At 42.5% G+C, this 20,290-nt stretch overlaps 1 protein-coding gene across 1 annotated transcript in view; it reads left to right on the top strand.

Moving 5' to 3' along the window:
- CACNA1E (calcium voltage-gated channel subunit alpha1 E) overlaps positions 1-20,290 on the top strand; it is a 605,524-nt gene that overhangs the window by 183,261 nt on the left and 401,973 nt on the right. The window contains exons 4-5 of the mRNA XM_060232603.1: positions 504-609; positions 2,889-3,028. Of these exons, the coding sequence (XP_060088586.1) occupies positions 504-609; positions 2,889-3,028 (246 nt within the window). The remainder of the gene's footprint in view (positions 1-503; positions 610-2,888; positions 3,029-20,290) is intronic.

The raw sequence follows: 20,290 nt of genomic DNA, 5'->3' as shown, positions 1-20,290 counted from the left end.
TCTTTGTACCATAGAGTTTTACCACAAATCCTAGAGCATGCCCCCCACATGCAACACTCTAGGAATCATGGTAAAACTATATGGTTCCATAGAGTTTTATCACAAATCCTAGAGTGTCCCTGGTGCAATGTCCCTAGTGCGATCATGTCACTTCCAGGTGATGACATTGCACCGGGCGCATGAAGTGAACTCGAGAGAACAGTCCCCTGCTGCAGCGGCAGAGGGATTTGGCAACCCTAGTGGTGAGATGAATCCTATGTCCTTATTCAGCGATGTGGGGGTGGGGTCTATTGTGGTGAATTAACTCAAGTTCCGCAATCTCATGTAATTTCCCGTTGAAATTTCTTTGCTTGAATAGTGCTCTTAGGTCACCAATGGAATGACCTGGAAGGTTAAAATGTTCTCCCAATGCAATGTGTGTATGAAAGAGAAGGAAGTCATAGCAATTGTGATTGGTTCCACTTGTGCCATTTTCTTGTTTATTCCTTAACCTTGTCCTCCACTCCCTTCGAATACATGATCCTGCTGACCATCATTGCCAACTGCATCGTTCTGGCTCTGGAGCAACATCTTCCCGAGGATGATAAGACACCCATGTCTCGGAGATTAGTAAGTCAACTTCGGTGGGTTGGTTGGGTTCTGGGTCCCCTGCCCCTCTTCCTTTCCTGCTACTGTGTTAAATCGAATGAAATAAATAAATACTGGATATTGGTTCAGTTCTAAAAGCGAACGTGTGCCATTGAGTCACAAGCAGGGCTTGTTTTGTAGCAGGAACTCCTTTGCCTATTAGGCCACACACCCCTGATGTAGCCAGTCCTCCAAGAGCTTACAGGGCTCTTCTTGCAGGACCTATTGTAAGCTCTTGGAGGATTGGTTACATCAGGGGTATGTGGCCTAATATGCAAAGGAGCTCCTGCTACAAAAAAAAAAACAAAAAAACCCAACCCTTGTTGCAAGTGACTCATGGTGACCCCACGGAGTTCCATCTCATGGCATTTTCAAAAAACAAGCAGAGGTGGTTTGCCATTGCTTCCCGCTGCATAGCAATCCCGACCTTCCTGGATGGTCTCCCATCCAAATATTGATCCCACTTAACTTCTGATGAGATGAAGCTAGTTTGGGCGATTAGAACGGCTACAGTTCAGTTTGTTCCATGATGTAATTTTGAGCTTAAAGTTTGGATGTGTTTCTGGTGGATGCTGATGGGAACGGCCTGACAGAGAGATCCAGAAGGATCGATGCTCCAGGACTGAAAAATAACATTTCAGTTTTATGGAAAGGGCAGCTGTTTCTGTGGATCAAGGTTCAGAGTTGGAGATTTTCCAGCCCCATTCTGTCTGTTCCAAATAGATAGGAACATTTGCCCAGACCACCAAGTTGACTAAAGACAGGCCAAATAGCCTTGTATTTACCTGTTTGGGACAGAAAAACACTATTTGCAGAAGTGTATCCATACAATTTTGGGTCCATTCACAGTTAAATTGAAAAAGATTGCATCCGTATAGTAGGCAGTCCCAGCAAACCTGGAATATTTATTCATTAATTCATAAAAAAAAAAAATCTACTTGAAGAATTCACTACATGGTTCTGCAAACGAAAAGTTCAGCCTATGGCCGGTGACCATATGCAGTGAGAGAAAGAAAAAAATCCCTCTATATCCATTTTCTGTGTTTTATCTGTTCACACTTTTCACTCTTCTTAAAAATTCTACATAATTCTTGAACTGCATATGGGTCAATTTGCAGCAAAATTTTGATTTATTTATTATTAAATCTAGATTTCTTCTCCCATACCATTGGAGAGAAGGGCATCAGAAACAAATTCCTCCAGTTTTTATTGGGCTCTTCCTCCTGAATGGGGCCCTGATTTCTTTGAAGCTGGATCTCAGGTTGGAAAAAGCTAGCAGCTGTCAATTTCTGCTCTCTCCATCACTCCTTGATGCCTGTCCTCACTTTCCTAATTTATATTCTTTTGGGGAGATCAAGGAGAGGCAGTGGAGAGGGCTTCTGGCAGCTGAGGCTTCAGGCTCTGGATTGTAAATATTTTGGTCCCCAAAGCACTAGGGTCTTGCTAGAACAGAATTGTGTGGACACGACATGTAGGTGCTGGTCCAGAGAAACGTTGGTTGTACTGAAGTCCTGTGGAAGTTAGTAGGATTTAAATCAGATAAAACTAAAGTTCTGTTGAAGTCAACAGAACATAGTAGGTATAAATTTCTTTGTATCCATGTCTTAGAAGAGCCCCAGGTCAGCACAGTGGTTAATCAGGGCTTTTTTTGCAGCAGGAACTCCTTTGCATATTAGGCCACACATCCCTGATGTAGCCAATCCTCCAAGACTTTGCAGGGTTCATTATAGGGCCTACTGTAAGCTCTTGGAAGATTGACTACATGGGGATGTGGCCTAATATGCAGAGGACTTCCTGCTACAAAAAAAAAAAAAAGCCCTGAATGCAATATTCGTTTTCAGTAGTAGAAACCATTGAATTCAGTAGTACTTACTTCCTCGTAATTAACCTTGGATTCGTTTGCAAAAACTACTGTCAAGGACTTGTGTCCTACCACTCTGTTTAGCCAAGTCTGAAGATGCCTCCTTGGAGTACACAAAGCATGTGATGAAGCCTCTCTTTCAATCTTCCATCCTTGGGGTGGAGGAGACCTTCTAACTTGCTTAAACAGGAGACAAGACGCAAACTAAGTAATACAATTTCAATCCGCTTGCAATGCACTTTCCAACTGGATTTTGCCCATTCACACAGTTAAATCCAGTTGGAAACCGGACTGGAAGTGTATTATTGGATGTGATCGCAGCCAAGGATTCTGCAGAGCTCATCCTGGCCATGTGCTGCTTTCCTCCTCTGATCTTTCTCATGTGTTTCCCTTCCTGTAGGAAAAGACTGAGCCTTATTTCATTGGGATCTTTTGCTTCGAAGCTGGCATTAAAATAGTCGCATTGGGATTCGTTTTCCACAAGGGCTCATACCTCCGGAATGGCTGGAATGTCATGGATTTCATTGTGGTCCTGAGTGGGTAAGTTCCTCCCTTACATTTTGGAGGTGGGGCGTGAGACGGCGATGGGGGTTATGGGTAATTTGCAGAAGTTAAGGAGAGAAGGAAGGGAATGGCTTATAGCATTCCAAACTACTCACAGCCAAGAAAATGAACAAACAATTCATGTTTGTTCCATAGAGGCTTACTCAGGAGAACTTTCCAACAGATTGCTCTGCTTTTGGGCTACTAAGCATTGCAAATGGCAATACAAATCTCACTGATGGTTTTGTTTCTACTATACCTTTTAGAGAGGATTTTGTTATTGTAAAAAAAAAAAAAAAGTCTTATGCTATTTTAGTGATTTGGCTTTGGGAATGTTTTAGGGGGAATGGAAGCCTCTAAGTCCAAGCGTTGAGCAGCGGCTCTCTAGGAGAGGATACTTACGGGCATTTGTTTTGTTAATTGAGAGTTCCTGATATGATTATGTGGTCTCATGCGTCTCTAGATTTAGCTATGTGTTATCTTCAAATGGTATAAGAAAATTCCGATGGCTTTTATTTTTTTTAAAGGAAAAAACACCTTCAAGAAGGGGAAGTTTGGGGCGGAACAGGGGATGCTAAACCCATTCTCCACCCCATTGCATTTCTGCTGTATCTTACTCTCAAACCACTTCCCACGGTCACTTTCTTGGCACTCTTGTGCTGCTGTACATCTGCCCCCGGAAGAACTGTTTGCCCCAGGAAATATGCTTATTTCAGACATTGGTTTTGTGTCTCTTTGCCAGGTTTGATTTGATCTAGGGTTGGGTTAGGAAACCATCAGCCTCCATACTGAGAGCAGTAGAGAGCAGACCACTGTCTTGGCACCTACAGCCAGGTATTCACCCAAGCGAACAAGGCTCTGGCAGCACTGTTGGTGCCAGGGGTATGGGAGAAGATACGAGGCGAGGCTTTTACGCATCATTGCCTCCCAGACTTGCCCAGCGGTGTCCATCTCTGAAATGGTGGCAGCACCGCTGGGACCTTTGGCTTGCTCTGAGCATGTCTGGCCAAAGGCAGCTCTCGTCTCCCCACCGCAGCTCCATTCATGTTCCCTAGTATGCCAAATCTTCACAGGTATGTGTTGCACTGTTTTTCAGCACTTAGGCCAAAAAGTTAGACTGCCGCTGATCTAGTGTCTTGTAAAAACCAGAATAGCAAACAAAACACCCTACTTTTTTTTAAACATATGATAAGTTTATTTTAAAAATTCCAAGTTATAAAGAACTTTGTTGTATGAAATAGTATCAAGTAAATTAATTCTGTATATAACAAAATTCTACTATGCATAAAATACTATGGTATAACATTGTAGAACATCTTATTTAGCATTTAAGATAATGTCCAGTTTGCCAATCAATCAATAGATAAAGAAATAAACATCTTATTAAGAATAAATTAACTGATAATTGGGCTAGAATTTTTGTGTTTTAAACAATTTATTGGTAGCATATGGTTACAAAGCTTATCTATTTCTTAATTTTTTTCTTTTTTTTTTCACATTAACCCATATGACATTTCCATCCCCCCTCCCTCCAATGTTGACTTCCCCGAGGTTATAAGTTCAAATCCATACTAAAGGCACTTCTGATTGCTCAAAGTTCCGTATATATATTCTTACAACTAAAAAAATGTCCAATATTTCTTTACTTTCCAAGTTTTCTCCATATATCCTTTAAATTTTCTCCACTCCCTTTTGAATATCTCTAAATCATAGTCTCTTAGTGTTCTGGTTAATTTGTCCATTTCACACCACGATAAAACTTTCATGGTCCATTCCCATTTCTCTGGTATTTTTTCTTGCTTCCAAAGCTGCGCGTACAAAGTCCTAGCAGCTGATAACAGGTACCAAATTAAAGTCCTGTCTTCTTTTGGGTATTTTTCTAATTGTAATCCAAGTAAAAACGTCTCTGCAATTTTCTTAAAATCATAGCCCAAAATTTTGGTGATTTCTTGTTGTATCATCTTCCAGAATTCTTTCGCTCTTTCACATGTCCACCACATATGGAAGAAAGAACCTTCATGTTTTTTACATTTCCAACATCTATCCGACATTTTCTTACTTATCTTAGCCAATTTTTTCGGAGTCATATACCACCTATACATCATTTTAAAACAGTTCTCCTTAATGCTTTGACAAGTTGATATCTTCATTGAGTTCTTCCAGAGGTGCTCCCATGTTTCCATTTGTATTTCTCTATTCACATTAATTGCCCATTTGACCATTTGAGACTTTACTACTTCTTCTTCTGTAGACCATTTCAATAATAACTTATATACTTTTGATATCAATTTTTCATTGTCACCTAACAGGACTCTTTCCAGTTCTGTTTGTTCTCGTCTAATCCCCTCTGATTTTATGTCATTTTCCATCAAACTTTTAATTTGTTGCATTTGAAACCAATCATAATTGTTATTTAGCTCTTCTGAGGTTTTTAATTCAATTTTGTCTCCTTGAATCTTAAGCAGTTGGTTATATGACATTTCTCTTTTTTCTTCAGAATCAGCTGTTATTTTTATTACTTCTGCTGGCACTATCCATAATGGTTTTCTCTCGTCCCCGTATTTCTTGTATTTTATCCAAGTATTTAGTAATGTATTTCTGACATAGTGGTGAGAGAAAAAACCATCCATTTTATTCTTCCCATAATACATGTATGCATGCCAGCCGAATCTATTTCCGTGAGCTTCTAACCACAAAGGTTTTTTATCTAACAGCATTATCCAATCTTTTATTCATGTCAAACAAACTGCATCGTGGTATAGTCTTAGATCGGGAAGTTGAAAACCTCCTCTCTCTTTGGCATCCGTTAAGATCTTCATCTTTATCCTTGGTTTCTTTCCGGCCCAAATGAAATCAAAGATTTTCCTTTGCCATTTGTTGAATTGTTTTGCTTCTTTTACAATCGGGATGGTTTGAAACAAATACATTATCCTTGGCAAAATATTCATTTTGATTGCAGCTATCCTGCCCAGTAAGGACAAGTTGAGTTTATTCCATTTCATCAAATCTTTGTCCATCTTACACCACAGTTTTTCATAATTGTTTTTGTATAAATCAATGTTCTTCATTGTTATCTCTATTCCAAGGTACCTAACTTTGGTTGTGACTTCACAACCTGTCACCTTTTGTAGTTCGTTTGTTTTATTTGGTTGCATGTTTTTACAGAGGAATTTCGATTTCTCCTTATTTATGTATAATCCTGCTAGTTCTCCGTATTCTTTTATCTTAGCTAACAGCAGTGGTGACACTTGAACCGGATTCTCCATTATGAACACTATATCATCTGCAAAAGCTTTATATTTATAAGAGAATCTTCTAATTTTTAGACCTTCTATTTTTTCATCTTTTTGAATTTGTTGTAACAAAATTTCAAGAGTCATTATAAACAACAATGGTGATAGCGGGCATCCTTGCCTTGTTCCTTTACTCACTTTCAATTCTTTGGTAAGGTCTGCATTTATACACAATTTTGCATGCTGATCTGTATATATTGCTCTTGTCATTTTTATAAATTGTTCCCCTAAATTAATTTTTTCCATTACCGCAAACATAAAGTCCCAATTTAAGTTGTCGAAGGCTTTCTCTGCGTCAACAAAAAATAAGGCCACTTCTTTTTCCGGGTGCTTTTCATAGTATTCCACAACATTAATAACAGCTCTTACATTGTCCCTTATTTGTCTTTTAGGAAGAAATCCCGCTTGGTCTTTGTTTATAAAGTTGGTCAGGTATTGTTTCAGTCGCTCTGCTAAAATTCTTGTATAGATCTTATAGTCATTATTCAACAATGAGATTGGTCTATAATTTTTTACGTTTGTGCTATCTTTATCTTCCTTAGGAATCAGAGAGACTACAGCTTCCCTCCAGGTCTTTGGGATTTTCCCTTCTTCTCTTATCGTGTTTAACAACTTCAACAGTTTGGGTGTTAATTCATCCTTGAGAGATTTGTAAAATTTTGACGTAAATCCATCTGGCCCTGGAGCTTTACCCTCTTGCATTGCTTTTATTGCTGCTTCTATTTCAATTTTCTCTATTGGGTCATTTAATATCTTTTTCATATGTTCCGTCAAAGGTGCCACCTGAATGTTTCGTAGATACTCTTCCACTTTTTCTTTACTTACATTCACACCCTTGAATAAATTTGCATAGTATTTAAAGAATTCTCTTTTAATTCCTTCTTGATCCACTACTGTTTTCCCATTTGCCATGATTTTATTTATAGTCTTATTTTCTTTCCTTTTTTTTAATTGCCAGGCCAGGTATTTACCAGGTTTGTTTGCACTTTCAAACGATTTCTGTTTCAAATTTTTTAAATTCCATTCTAATTCTTTATTCAGCAAATGTTTAACTTGGGATTGTAATATCGTAATTTCTTTTATTAATTTTTTCTTCCCTGGTCTTTTTTTTAAGTCCTTTTCTTTTTTATCTATTTCATTTTGCAGTGCTGACAGCCTTTCTTCTCTTGCTCTTTTGTCTTTATTATTCAATGTAATTAATATACCCCTCATTACTGCTTTATAAGTGTCCCATACTGTTGGATATTCCATATCATCCGTTTCATTTATTTGGAAGAATGCTGCAGTCTCCTTTTCTAAGAATGATACAGTGTCTTTATTTTGTAGTAAATCCTCATTAATTCTCCATCTTCTTGATTTTCTTTGCAATTTTGTTGACCAGCATATTGGATTATGGTCCGCCCAAACCTTTGGAAGAATCTCAATTTTTTTTGTTATGAGGCCCAAGCCTTGGGAACCCCACAACATGTCAATTCTGGAAAAAGAATTATGCCTTGCTGAGAAAAATGTATAGTCTCTTACCTCAGGGTTGAACTTTCTCCAAATGTCTTCTAGATTTTCCTGTTTAATCAACTCAAAGAAGGAATTGGGCAGCTTCCCTTCTTTATCATTCTTCTTTGGACTTGATCTGTCAAGGTTATTTTGTATTGTCCCATTAAAATCGCCCATCATCAATACCTGGTCATAAGTCTCTTCGTCCATTTGTCTATTTATGTCTTTAAAGAATTTGTCTTTCGCTCCATTGGGTGCATAGAGTCCTAGTAGTAACGTTTTTTTCGCCTCTATCGTCACCTCAACAGCAATGTATCTTCCTTCTTTGTCTTTAAAGATTAATTTTGGGTCAAGTTGTTCTTTAATGTAAAAAACCACCCCTCTTTTCTTTTGCTCTGCTAGTGAAAAAAATTCCACCCCCAAATTTCTATTCCACAAAAATTTACTGTCCTTGCGTTGTATATGAACTTCCTGTAAACAAATTATATTACATTTTTGCTTTTTAATCCAATGAAATGTTCTCCTTCTTTTCTGTGGTGAATTTAGTCCATTTATATTCCAAGATAGTAATTTGTACTCCATTATGATGTTGGTTCTTTATTTTCTTCAAAAAAGCTATGCATCTCTTGTTCGCTTCTTATTGTAATCCTTTTGCCATTTTGTTCAAATCCAAGACCCTCTGGTATTATCCATCTATATCTTGTGCCCTCTGCACGCAACTGATCGGTTAGCTTCTTGTACTTTTTCCTATCGCTGATCACTTCTCTTGGTAGCTCTTTCATTATTTTAACTCTGCTCCCTTCTATTGCCCAGGCTTTTTGGTACCCTTTCCTCAAAATTTTCTCTGCCACTTCTTTTGATCTTAATCTTATGACGATGTCTCTTGGCAGACCTTTATTTTTCGCATAAACTGAGTTGACTCTGTAGGCACCCTCCAACATACTCTTAAATCTGTCAGGGTCTTCTTCTATGTACTCAGTGATGATATCCACCATATAGCCTTTTAAGTCTGTGTCTTCTTTTTCAGGTACCCCTCTTAGACGCACTTGTGACTCCAGCAACTTACAGTCGTGTATTATGACCTTTTCTTGAATTTTTAGCAAGGCAGAGGCCTGTGTATCCACTTTCATCTCTACCTCTTTCACTTTATTTTGAGTCTCTTCCTTAAAATTCTCTATCTCCTTCTTAAGGTCTCCAACTTCTTTTTTAATATCTTTTTTTATTGCCAAATGCAATTTGTCCATAGCTTTTAACATTTTTGCCTCCAGAGCGTCAAATTGAGCCTGCATCTTGTCAAATGATTGGGCTCTTGCACGTGTTGTTCTTTCTACTGACATATAAAAAATCACCAAACCTTAAAAAAATCCCCACATAAAATTTAGCATCCAATCCAATAGCTTAGAGCCAGTTCTTTCAGATGAGACTAGTTTCGTTTTTCTCCCTTCTTCCTGAGCAAAGATATTGAATTTTAACAATTTTGACAGTTTTTCTCCCTTTTAAAATGGCAATCGTTATTTCTCTATGGTACAGTTCCAGCCTAGAGAGGTCTCTCTTCGTCTTTCTTGATCTGAGTCTTGGACTCAATTCCTTCCTAGTTCAAAGGTCGGATGTCACAGCTCTTGTTGTCCTTATAGGCTCTGATTTATTGTCCAGCCCCTTTTAGTTTCACTTCCTGTCACAGCTTAGACTGATCTCGTGTCTAATCTCGCAGTTTTTTGAGCTGCATGAAGAAACCGCAACCACAAAAATTCACAACAATATGTCCTTTCTCCAAAATATCTTTGAAGGCAATTGTTTTTACGGCGTTCAGTTTTCCCAAGCTGAATTCTTTTCCTGCTGTGCCCCCACTCAGCTCAGTTCATTCTAGGTTCTGCAGTTTATGGGCATATATACACGGCAACTCTCTTTTCTTTCTTCTGCGTCACCAGCTAGAATTTTTGACTCTTTTCAGCTAAGAATAATAAGCTGAGAATAATGCCTTGCTCCATCCCAAGCCAAATGAAAGGGAATATTTAAACAAAAAGAGAAAGAGGGGATAGCATGTTAGAAAGAATTATAGTGAGAGAAACTGAAGGTAAGTTGTGTTAATAGGTAAGATGTTTTTAGATTCAGTATATTCCAGAAACCGAAGTCATTTTTCTTCAAAATATGTGACCTTGGGGTAAATGTCAGACAAGGAAAGTTGTGCCATAGTTTTCTCCATTATTAAAATGTCCCAGATTTTTGTAAACCAGAGTTTGAGTGATGTTAAGGTGGTGGCTTCCTAGTGGGGACCATTCTCTAAATAAAAGGCCTCTTTAGGGGTGTGCTTTGGCTTTCTCAGTATGGATTCAGAGCAGTGTTTTCCAACCTGTGGGACCCAAAAGTGGATCACAAAGCCTCTACAAGAAAGTCCTGAGCCAGCCCTCTCTGATGGTCACCCTTGTCCTTTCCCATCACTCTCTTTTGTATCTTGGAAACCAATGGGCTGCGATCACACATACTAAACAATGCACTTTTAATCCACATTCAATGCACTTTCCAAGTTGATTTTACTGTGCGAACTGGTAAAATCCAGTCGGAAAGTGGATTGAAAGTGCTTTATTGAGTGTGTGTAATTGCAGCCCAAGATCCGGTCTTGGAAGAAATTATCTTCGATTTTTTTCTTCATTGCTTGTGCATGTTGTTGATCAAGGGAAACGTGTCCTGAGGATAACTGGAGTGAGTGAGAAACATGGGGGGGGGGGGAGATTAGAGAGAGGAATGAAGGAGAGTGTGGTTAGAGTCTGGGATGTAACCTCCATATGCACATGTTGTGTATGTGTGTGTGGGAGGAGGAATGCCACTTGCATGAAGTTCATAGTGGGGGCAGCTATACTCTTTATGGGATGCTCAGGGGTCATTTTGTAGAAAAAAGGTGGTGGAGCTCATTCAGGGATTGTTATGCAGTTGCACCTACCATTCAATGAACAAGGAGGGAAGGAGGAGGTGGAACTGTCAGAAAGGTGTGAGCTCCTGCTGAATCTGAGGCCTGGGGATGCTTATTGGCTTCTCAAAAACATCTGGTTAGCCACTGTAGAAAATGGAATGCTGAACTAGATGGGTACCAGGGCTGTAGATTGCCGCAAGTGCCAAAAAAACTTTGGTCCAGCCCTGGAGGGGTCACTATACCAAGTAAATTTGGTCTTCTGGGTTGGTATACCAGAAAGGCTGGGAACTGCTGATTTCGAAGAGTGGGGGTGGATTTGGAATTGTAAAGCACTGAACTTATTCCTCTGAGTTTAAAAGAAAATTTTGTAGTGTCTCGCTTTACATAGGTCAGCTGCTATATATAGAAATGCACAGGACGAGCGTTGGCAGCGTAGCTCATCTGCGGTGGATTTTTTGCATACTTTTGGTCATGTTCACAAGTTCAGCTTTTTTCGAAATTTGTACTTCAGCTTGTTAATGAAATGTTGGGCTGCAATGTACCCCCTTGATCCAAAAGCTATTCGACAGGGTTATAGAAAAGGGCACGTTGCACTTTCAGTTGTAGAACTGGTCTTGAGCTTACTTTATCAGTCCTAAAATGGCAACAGCAGCAAAACTGAAGAAGCTGGAGCTTCTTTTGGAAGAATGGCTCCACCACTTGTGTAGGATTGCCAGCTCTTGGTTAGAAAACACCTGGAGATTTTGGGGGTGGAGCATGAGGAAGGCAGAGTTTGGAAAGGGGAGGGACCTCAGCAGGTGTAATGCCTGACAGTCCATCCCCGAAAGCAGCCATTTTCTCCAGGGGAGCTGATCTTGGTCATCTGGGGATTGATTGTAACAGAGGAAGCTCTCCAGGTGCTACCTGGAGCGTGTCAACCCTACATGTATGGAATATGGCACTGCTTCTTAAATCTTCGTTCGCGAAGTCAAGCCGAGAGAGAGAGAACTATCCAAGGGCCCAGAGAAATAATTTTCAACGTTCAGCTAAACATACGGAGTATTGGGTATTGTTTACAATGTTTTGGAAGAAGGCCAGAGAGAAAGCGTTTTCTTATGTATAATTATACTCCCTTTTTATTTCTTTCTATAGCTGGGAGTATGCAATGTGTTACATTATACATGCTGTATTTTTTTGGGGGGGTAGGGGGATATTAAAGAAGATGTTCCAGGTTTTGATTTAGGCATTGCCAGCAATGTGGTGGTGACGGTGATGATGATGATGATGATATTGAATTTATATCCCACCCTCCACTCCAACTTGCTGGTAAAAACTGTATTCCTGGGATGGTTAATTGTGGCCCATGGATGGGTTCTGGTGCCCAAGGGAATGTTAGCAGGGGTCATTTCATGCTGGAGCTCAATAGCAAAACTCATTTGCATATGCCACACACAGCTGACATCATCAGAAGGTGTCCTAAATTATATCATCTCAGCATCTACCTTAAAATGCTTCTTGAATTATAATGGTCATAATAAAACCTTACTCCCATCATACTTTTTAAATTACTTTCTCCTATGTGGCCACAGTGACATGAGGAAGGTTTCCATCTGTCTGCTTTATACGTGTTGGTTATTTCTCCATTTTTGGTGGGGGGAAATATAAGAAAGTTTGTCAAATCTTAAAAGGTAAAGGTAGTCCCCTGTGCAAGCACCAGTTGTTTTCAACTCTTGGGGGACGTTGCTTTCACAACGTTTTCACAGCAGACTTTAGGCATTGCCAGCAATGTGGCAATGCCAATAATGGTCATAATAAAATCTTACTCCCATCATACTTTTTAAATTACTTTCTCCTATGTGGCCACAGTGGTGTGATGCAGATTTCCACCTGTCTGCTTTATATGTATTGGAGCCGGCTACCTGAACCAACTTCCACTGGGATCAAACTCAAGTCCGACTGCAGTACTGCAGCTTTACCACTCTGTACCATGGGGATCTTAGAGTTCTGCAAAAATCTCACAAAGGGTTTGAACAATGGAGTCCAGAAGCAAGCATTTGGTGGGAGGGTGGGGGGCAAGAAAGAAAGAGCACAATAAAATTTAGAGGTTCTGGAGCTCCACTCCTGTGAGCTCCTGCCCAAAATGAGGCCTGAATGTTAGCATGACTGAAATGTGATGAAGGTGTGGTTTAAAAAAGCTTGCCTGAAGTTTTGCTCCTAAGCAAGAAAATGATCTTTATAAATTGTAGGAGCTAGAGATATTCCGTGCTTTAATGTTTCCTCCCAGCGGAAGTGCCTTTTAACTCAGTGAGTAATTAAATTCTGGAATTCACTGCCCGTGAAAGTAGTGATGGCCGCTAGCATAGACGGTTTCAAAAGGGCATTAGACAGATTGATGAAGGACATATATCCATCAGGGCCTTGGTGTGACTGAAGATAACCTCTGCGTCTGCCGGCACTCTGCATTCTGAACAGCAGTGCAAGGCAGCAATGTAAGGTCTTGGGCTCTGTGCCTGGTTTGTTGGCCCTCCAGGACAACTGGTTGGCTGCAGGGCCAGCCCTCCCACTAGGCAAACTAGGCAATTTCCGAGGGTGCTGGCCTTCTGGGGGCACCAAATTGGGCGCCCCTCCCATGTGACTCAGAGATGTTATCGATGCAGGGGAGTGCCAGAAGTTAGCCTTGCTGCCTAGGGTGCCCGACAGTCTAGGGCCAGCCCTGGAGTTGATGGACCACCGGTCTGAGCCTGCATGGCTCTTCTTAGAGTCTTAGGAACTTAGCATGTATGTAGGATGCATATATGGATCCTTTCTTGATAGATGCTGCCACTCTTCACTGTACTGCCTGATCACTAGGGTTGCCACAACCTCTGGTAAGTAGGGGATCCCCCAGTTTCAGATACTCCTCTCTTAGGGCTGCCAAGCTTCTGATCTGGGTGGGGTTTCTCCCACCTAGGAGTTTCCCAACCTGCCGGCCCACACTGGGCTGGCAGGCGGAACCTCCCCCGACGTCACTGGTGCAATGACATCACCTGGAAGTGACGTCATCGCACCGGTGACATCGCGTGCCGGCCGTTCTAGGTGTTTCTGGGAAAACTCTATGGTTTTCCCAGACACTCTTGCAATTTGGGAGGGGAAACTCTATGGTATAATAGGTACCATAGCGTTTTCCTCTCCCAAAATGGAGGCTAGGTGAGACTTGGCAACCCTATCCTCTCTGCCTCCCCCCCCCCATTACACCCAGTGAGGAGGGAAGAAGTCAGAAATAAATGTAGTGTCATCCAGAATTGATGAAGGCATGTTGGTGATGTCAGGGGGTGACACTCTGGCTATTAGTCAAGACTCTATGGCTGGAAGCTGATTCTACCCATACAGGTTTGGCCGCCAACCAGAGCATTGGCCCCGACATCCCCAGTATACCTACATCACTCCTGGATGACATTGGCACATCAGGGATGATGTGCCTGTGTCGTCCAGAAGAGATGTGGGCATGTCTCGCCTCTTCCCTTCCCATTCCCAAAGCCTCCTGGGAAGTCCCCTGCTGGCTTGTCCAACTGACCTGGCAACCCTACTGATCGCTGCAGAGAAGGACAGCTTGTGGGGCAAAATATATATCTGGAATATTCCCTTCCCATCAGGAATACAGAAGTGTCTCTGGCAGGGCTTTTTTGGAGCAGGAACTCCTTTGCATATTAGGCCACACCCCCTGGTGTAGCCAATCCTCCAAGAGCTTACAGTCAGCTCTGTGCTAAGAACCCTGTAAACTCTTGGAGGACTGACTACATCAGGGGTGTGTGGCCCAATATGCAAAGGAGATCCTGCTACAAAAAAAAAGCCTTGATCTCTGATATAATCAATGTTGATGTATAAAGACAAGGTCCACTGTTGGCTTGCCAGTGAGGTAGAATTTGGAATTGCCTTTCTTAAAGGTTGTTTCTCTTGCCTAGAAACACCAGAATTTTGCAAGAAGCACCCACTGCGTACCCAGTTCTTTCTGAACCTTCTGCAAATGCCCAGTAGAAGTGTGAGCGGGCAGTTTTCCTATCCTCCACCAGGGCTGTTTTTGTAGCAGGAACTTCTTTGCATATTAGGCCACACACCCCTGATGTAGCCAATCCTCCAAGAGCTTACAGGGCTCTTCTTACAGGGCCTTCTGTAAGCTCCAGGAGGATTGGCTACATCAGGGGTGTGTGGCCTAATTTGCAAAGGAGTTCCTGCTACAAAAAAAGCCCTGTCCTCCACCATGTTTTCCTTGGGGAGAAAAATAGTGTTTTTCTCTTCTTTGCACTAGACTTTTGTTCTGGATATGGGGTCAAGGGTAGGAGGTCCACACAAGAGCAGAAAGGGGGACTTATGCTGGTAAGCAGATTCATGGAAGCCTATACAAAAATGTAAGGAAGGAAGGTGGAACGGTATGGCCTGATTGTGTCAAATCTTGGAAGCTAAGCAGGGTTTGTACTTGGGTAGGAGACCACCAAGGAAGACTTTGCAGAGGAAGGCACTGGCAAATCACCTCTGCTTCTCACTTGAGAGACCCTTGCCGGGATTGCCATAAAATTGATTGTAACTTAACAGCACATACATATGTACATACACGTACAAAAATATATATCTAGCTACTTTCTCCCTTCCAGAGCCATAAGGAATTTATATTTCTCCTAGTGGCTCTCTATATTCAGCTCACCTCACCTGCTTGTCTGCTCCTGGTGATGCTTTGCCTTTGGCTGCTGTCTATAAGTGTGGGTCCCTCTAGCTTCTTCTGGACTAAGAGACGTTGCTATGGAGATGACCTCTGTGCTCTGTCATTGAAGACAGACCTGCTGTACTCTTCCAGCCTCCTGTCCTGGGAATGCTGGAAGTCCCTGAAACAGGAGGGAGGGAGTTCAGTTCACTTGGCTGAAAGGGAACAGACTTTCACCTGCTCAGGGAGGGGTCATGGCTCTGTGGTAGAACATCTGCTTGGCATCCAGAAGGCCCCAGGTTCTATCCCCAGCATCTCCAGTTAAAAGGACCAGGCAGTAGGTGATGCGAAAGACCTGGAGAGCCACTGCCAAACTGAGTAGACAATACTGGCCTTGATGGACCAAGGGTCTGATTCAGTAAAAGGCAGATTCACGTGTTGACCAAGAAAGAAAGAGTCCTCTCCTTTCTGCCCTTTGTTGTTATTTTTCCCTTTGAGGAAAATGCCTCTTTTAAAAATGTGGATAGTGAGAGATGCTAAGTGGTGGAAAGTGCAGTCACGTCACAGCAGACTTATGGCAGCCTCATAGGAGTTTCAAGGCAAGAGATGAACCAAGGTGGTTGGCCATTGCTTCCCTCTGCATTGCAACCCTGGACTTCCCTTGGTGGTCTCTCATCCAAATACTAACCAGGGCAGACCCTGCTTAGCTTCTGAGATCTGATGACATCAGGCTAGCCTGGGCCATGCATGTCAGGGCACAAGATGCTAGAGCTCTCCAGAATTCAGATGTCTCCTTAGGATCCTTAGGACTTCAATTGGTGAATGGGGTGTTGATAGATACAATTTGTCTCTAGTATACATGCATATAAATGCAAGCGCATGAATGCAAAGGCACTGCGTGGTGCACGAGCTTCTGTTTTAAGACACTGCAGCAGCTGTAGAATATAAGCTTCAGAGCATGGCTTAATGGTAGGTGATAGTCACCTTTAGGAAACTAAGGAAGTCTGGGTCTAGATCAGGATTGGTTAAACTTGCTTAACATAAGGGCCTCATAGAATAAACATCAGCTGTTTGAGAGCTGGAAGGAAGGGAGGGAGAGAGATGGGGAGGGGGAAAGAAATCAACTTTAACTTTAAATGCATTCTCCAAGCTGCCAGCTGACTTGGCTTGGGGAAGTGATTTAAAGAGACAAATGCTTTCTTCAAGCCAGCAGACAGCGTGGTGGGAGCTTCAAGAGCCACACAGTATGTGTAAAAGAGCCACATGGGGCTCCCGAGCTGCAGTTTGGCCACCTCTGGTCTAGACAGCGTCTGGATGGGAACAAATAATACACTTTAGAACAAAGTTAGAAACCAGTGACATCTTTAAGACCAACAATTTATTCAAAGGAAGAAGAAGACGAAGACTGCGAATTTATACCCCGCCCTTCTCTCTAAATCAGAGACAGAGAGTGGCTTACAATCTTCTAAATCTTCTCCCCCCACAACAGACACCCTGTGAGGTGAGTGGGGCTGAGAGGGCTCTCACAGCAGCTGCCCTTTCAATGACAACTCCTGCGAGAGCTATGGCTGACCCAAGGCCATTCCAGCAGCTGCAAGTGGAGGAGTGGGGAATCTAACCTGGTTCTCACAGATAAGAGTCCGCACACTTAACCACTACACCAAACTGGCTCTCTATGAGTTCTCAAAGTATGAGCTTTCATGTGCATGCTCACTTCCTCTGATGTCTATCTAAGGAAGTGTGCATGCACATGAAAGCTCATACCTTGAATGAAATGTTGTTGGTCTTAAAGGTGCTTCTGGACTCTTCACTTTGTTCTGTTGCTTCAGACCAACATGGCTCCCCACCTGGATCTAAACACCACTAGAGCTCTTCAGAAGATGGCAATTACGTTTGGATTATGTTCTCAGAGAATCATGTTTTCCCTGAGTCTCTTTCGCCAAAACAGCAGCCGCCTCGGCTTTGCGATCAATAGTGGATAGGTTGCTGAAGGGCGCTGAATTCAGCAGGCAGAATGACCCAGACGTCACACGCCCTAGACTCTTAGACACAGATTGTGCCTGTGAGACAGCAGAGACACAAACCCAGGAAATGGAAGCTTACTCTGCTTTTTTAGCACAGACGGAGCAGCAAATGGCTGTTAAGCACACGATGGAGCTTCAAGCCTGTCACGCCCCAGTGGCAAAGAGTCAGGCTGCCTCCTACTACTGTTGTGGAGGGCAACCACCACTCCCCCATCCTTGAACAAAGTTTGGGTAAATATATGATACATTGGACCATCTTGCTACAGTCTGTAGGTTACAGAGATGCCACCCCAAAATTACTCAGCCATCCCAAAACAGAAATCCAGGGTGCTTTCTTCGTAGCAGGAACGCGTTTGCAAATTAGGCCACACCCCTGATGCCAAGCCAGCTGGATCTGTGTTCCTGTTCATTCCTGCTAAAACAAATGCCCTGGGTATAGTGCACAGGGAGAGTGAGATTGAGCCTTCCCTCCTGCACTTTCCAACCTGAAATGGCCCCAGGAAGCTACTCTTTGCCCACCAGGGAAACTTAAATGTAGCTAACATAGCAAATTAGGGGCTTCTATGGAAATGAGCCCTGTGGCACGGAGACCCCTGTGGCACAGAGTTGTAAACTGCAGTACCGCAGTTCAAGTTCTGCTAACAACCTGTGTTCGATCCTGGTGGAAGCTGGGTTCAGTAGCCGGCTCAAGGTTGACTCAGCCTTCCATCCTTCCGAGGTTGGGAAAATGAGTAGCCAGCTTGCTGGGGGGAAAGTGTAGATGACTGGGGAAGGCAATGGCAAACCACCCCGTAAAAAGTCTGCCATGAAAACATTGTGAAAGCGACATCACTCCAGAGTGGGAAATGACTGGTGCTTGCACAGGGGACTACCTTTCCTTTTATAGAAATGGTCACAAAACAGGAAGACCTAAACCCTCTCACTCCACATGAAATAGCCCAAATCTGAATACGATTGCTTTCCTCAGCACCTGAAAATTGAGTTCCCAGTGCAGACCTCCATAACACTATCTTTCGACAGTCTGTATATCTGCTCTTTATTGTATGTGAATTGGCTCACACACTCCATCCATAGGCAGGTCTGCTAAGATAAATTTTTGGAAGCTTGTTGAATCTCTCTCTGTGTGTGTGCATGCACTCATACAAACGTGTGTGTGTGAGAAAGGGGGGGGGGAGAAATAACTATGTGTGGAAAGATACTATTTTGCTTTGTGATAATTAAAGCAAACGTTATTTCATACGCTGCTCAGAATTGGTCAAACTTTGAAACTGGAGTCATTAGCAATCACTGAGTGGGATCAAATATGGGAAAACATTAGTTTCTAATTAGCATAATTATCAACATTAGAAAGTCGCCTATTAAGTGTGCATGCAGGCTTAGCGTTCCACTGTCTGCGTGAAATAGGACACTACAGTTGATTCTAATTACCATCCTTGACTTCCAGTCTCAGCAAGAGAGAGATGAGGAGTGAATGGACCTGAAAATTGACTCTTCGTGGTCCCCCGTGGGAGGCGGAGGGGGCCTTTTCATCCAGCAACCAGTGTAGGAAGCTGCAGGTGGCTGAGCTACAGTTCTGCACAGGGATGCCAAGCCTCCAGGTGGGGCCTGGGGATCTCCCGGATTTCAGCTCATCTTCACACTAGAGAGATCAGTTCTTTTAGAGCAAGGGTGGCCAAATTGTGGCTTGAGAGCCACATGTGGCTCTTTCACACATATTGTATGGTTCTTGAAGCCCCCGCTGCCCTGTTGGCTGGCTTGGAGAAGGCATTTGTCTCTTTAAATCACTTCTCCAAGCCAAGTCAGCCAGCAGTTTGGAGAATATATTTAAGGTTGCTTTCTTTTCACCCCTCCCTCCCTCCCTTCCTTTCCCTGAGTCTCTTTTGCGAAAACAGCAGCCGTCTCAGCCTTGCGATCAATAGTGGATAGGTTGCTGAAAAGCGCTGGTGAGAGCCAGTTTGGTGTAGTGGTTAAGTGCATGGACTCTTATTTGGGAGAACCGGGTTTGATTCCTCACTCCTCCACTTGCACCTACTGGAATGGCCTTGGGTCAGCCATAGTTCTTGTAGGAGTTGCCTTGAAAGGGCAGCTGCTGTGAGAGTTCTCTCAGCCCCACCTACCTCACAGGGTGTCTGTTGTGGGAGGAGAAGATAAAGGAGATTGTAAGCCACTCTGAGTCTCTGATTCAGAGAGAAGGGTGGGGTATAAATCTGCAATTCTCCTTCCTTCCTTCCTTCCTTCCTTCCTTCCTTCCTTCCTTCCTTCCTTCCTTCCTTCCTTCCTTCCTTCCTTCCTTCCTTCCTTCGTCTCTCATTTAACTGATCTATCATTTAAATGTCAACATGCTTATTTATACATTTATTTAGATAGTTATATATCCTTCATTTCTTCCCCTGGTGAGGAATCCAACATCATTCCTTTCCCTCTATTTCATCTGCACAACAACAATCCTGTGAGATAGACTGAGATTTACTGGCCCAAGATCACCAGTGAGTTCCCAGGGCAGAGCAACGATTCGAACCTGGGTCTCTCAGATTCTTGTTCGGCATTCTAACCTGATTCTATGTTAGCTAATCTTCAGCACTGACCGTGACAAGGCCAAGGACAAGGTCAGAGCGTCGAGTGCCAGGACCAATTATATGGTTCTTTGAAATATGGCCATAATAAATATTAACACTACTACCTTATGAATTTTTGTTTGGGAGTGTCCTCCACTGGGATCCACATGGGACTTATTTTAGAGTAAACATATGCAGAATTGGGTGGCCAGTTGTTTTGTGGAGCCCATAAAAAGTGAAGCTATTAGTTCTCTGCCTATCCTCTAGGCAGTGGTCTTCGGCCTTTCCAAACCTGGGAGCCACCTGATGGCATGGGCCCAGTGAACTGCTAGCA

Source organism: Heteronotia binoei, chromosome 2, assembly GCF_032191835.1.
Source record: "Heteronotia binoei isolate CCM8104 ecotype False Entrance Well chromosome 2, APGP_CSIRO_Hbin_v1, whole genome shotgun sequence".
NCBI classification, from domain to species: Eukaryota; Metazoa; Chordata; class Lepidosauria; order Squamata; family Gekkonidae; genus Heteronotia; species Heteronotia binoei.
The sequence above is the reverse complement of the archived record's forward strand: the minus strand, read 5'-3'. Positions and strand labels throughout refer to the sequence as shown.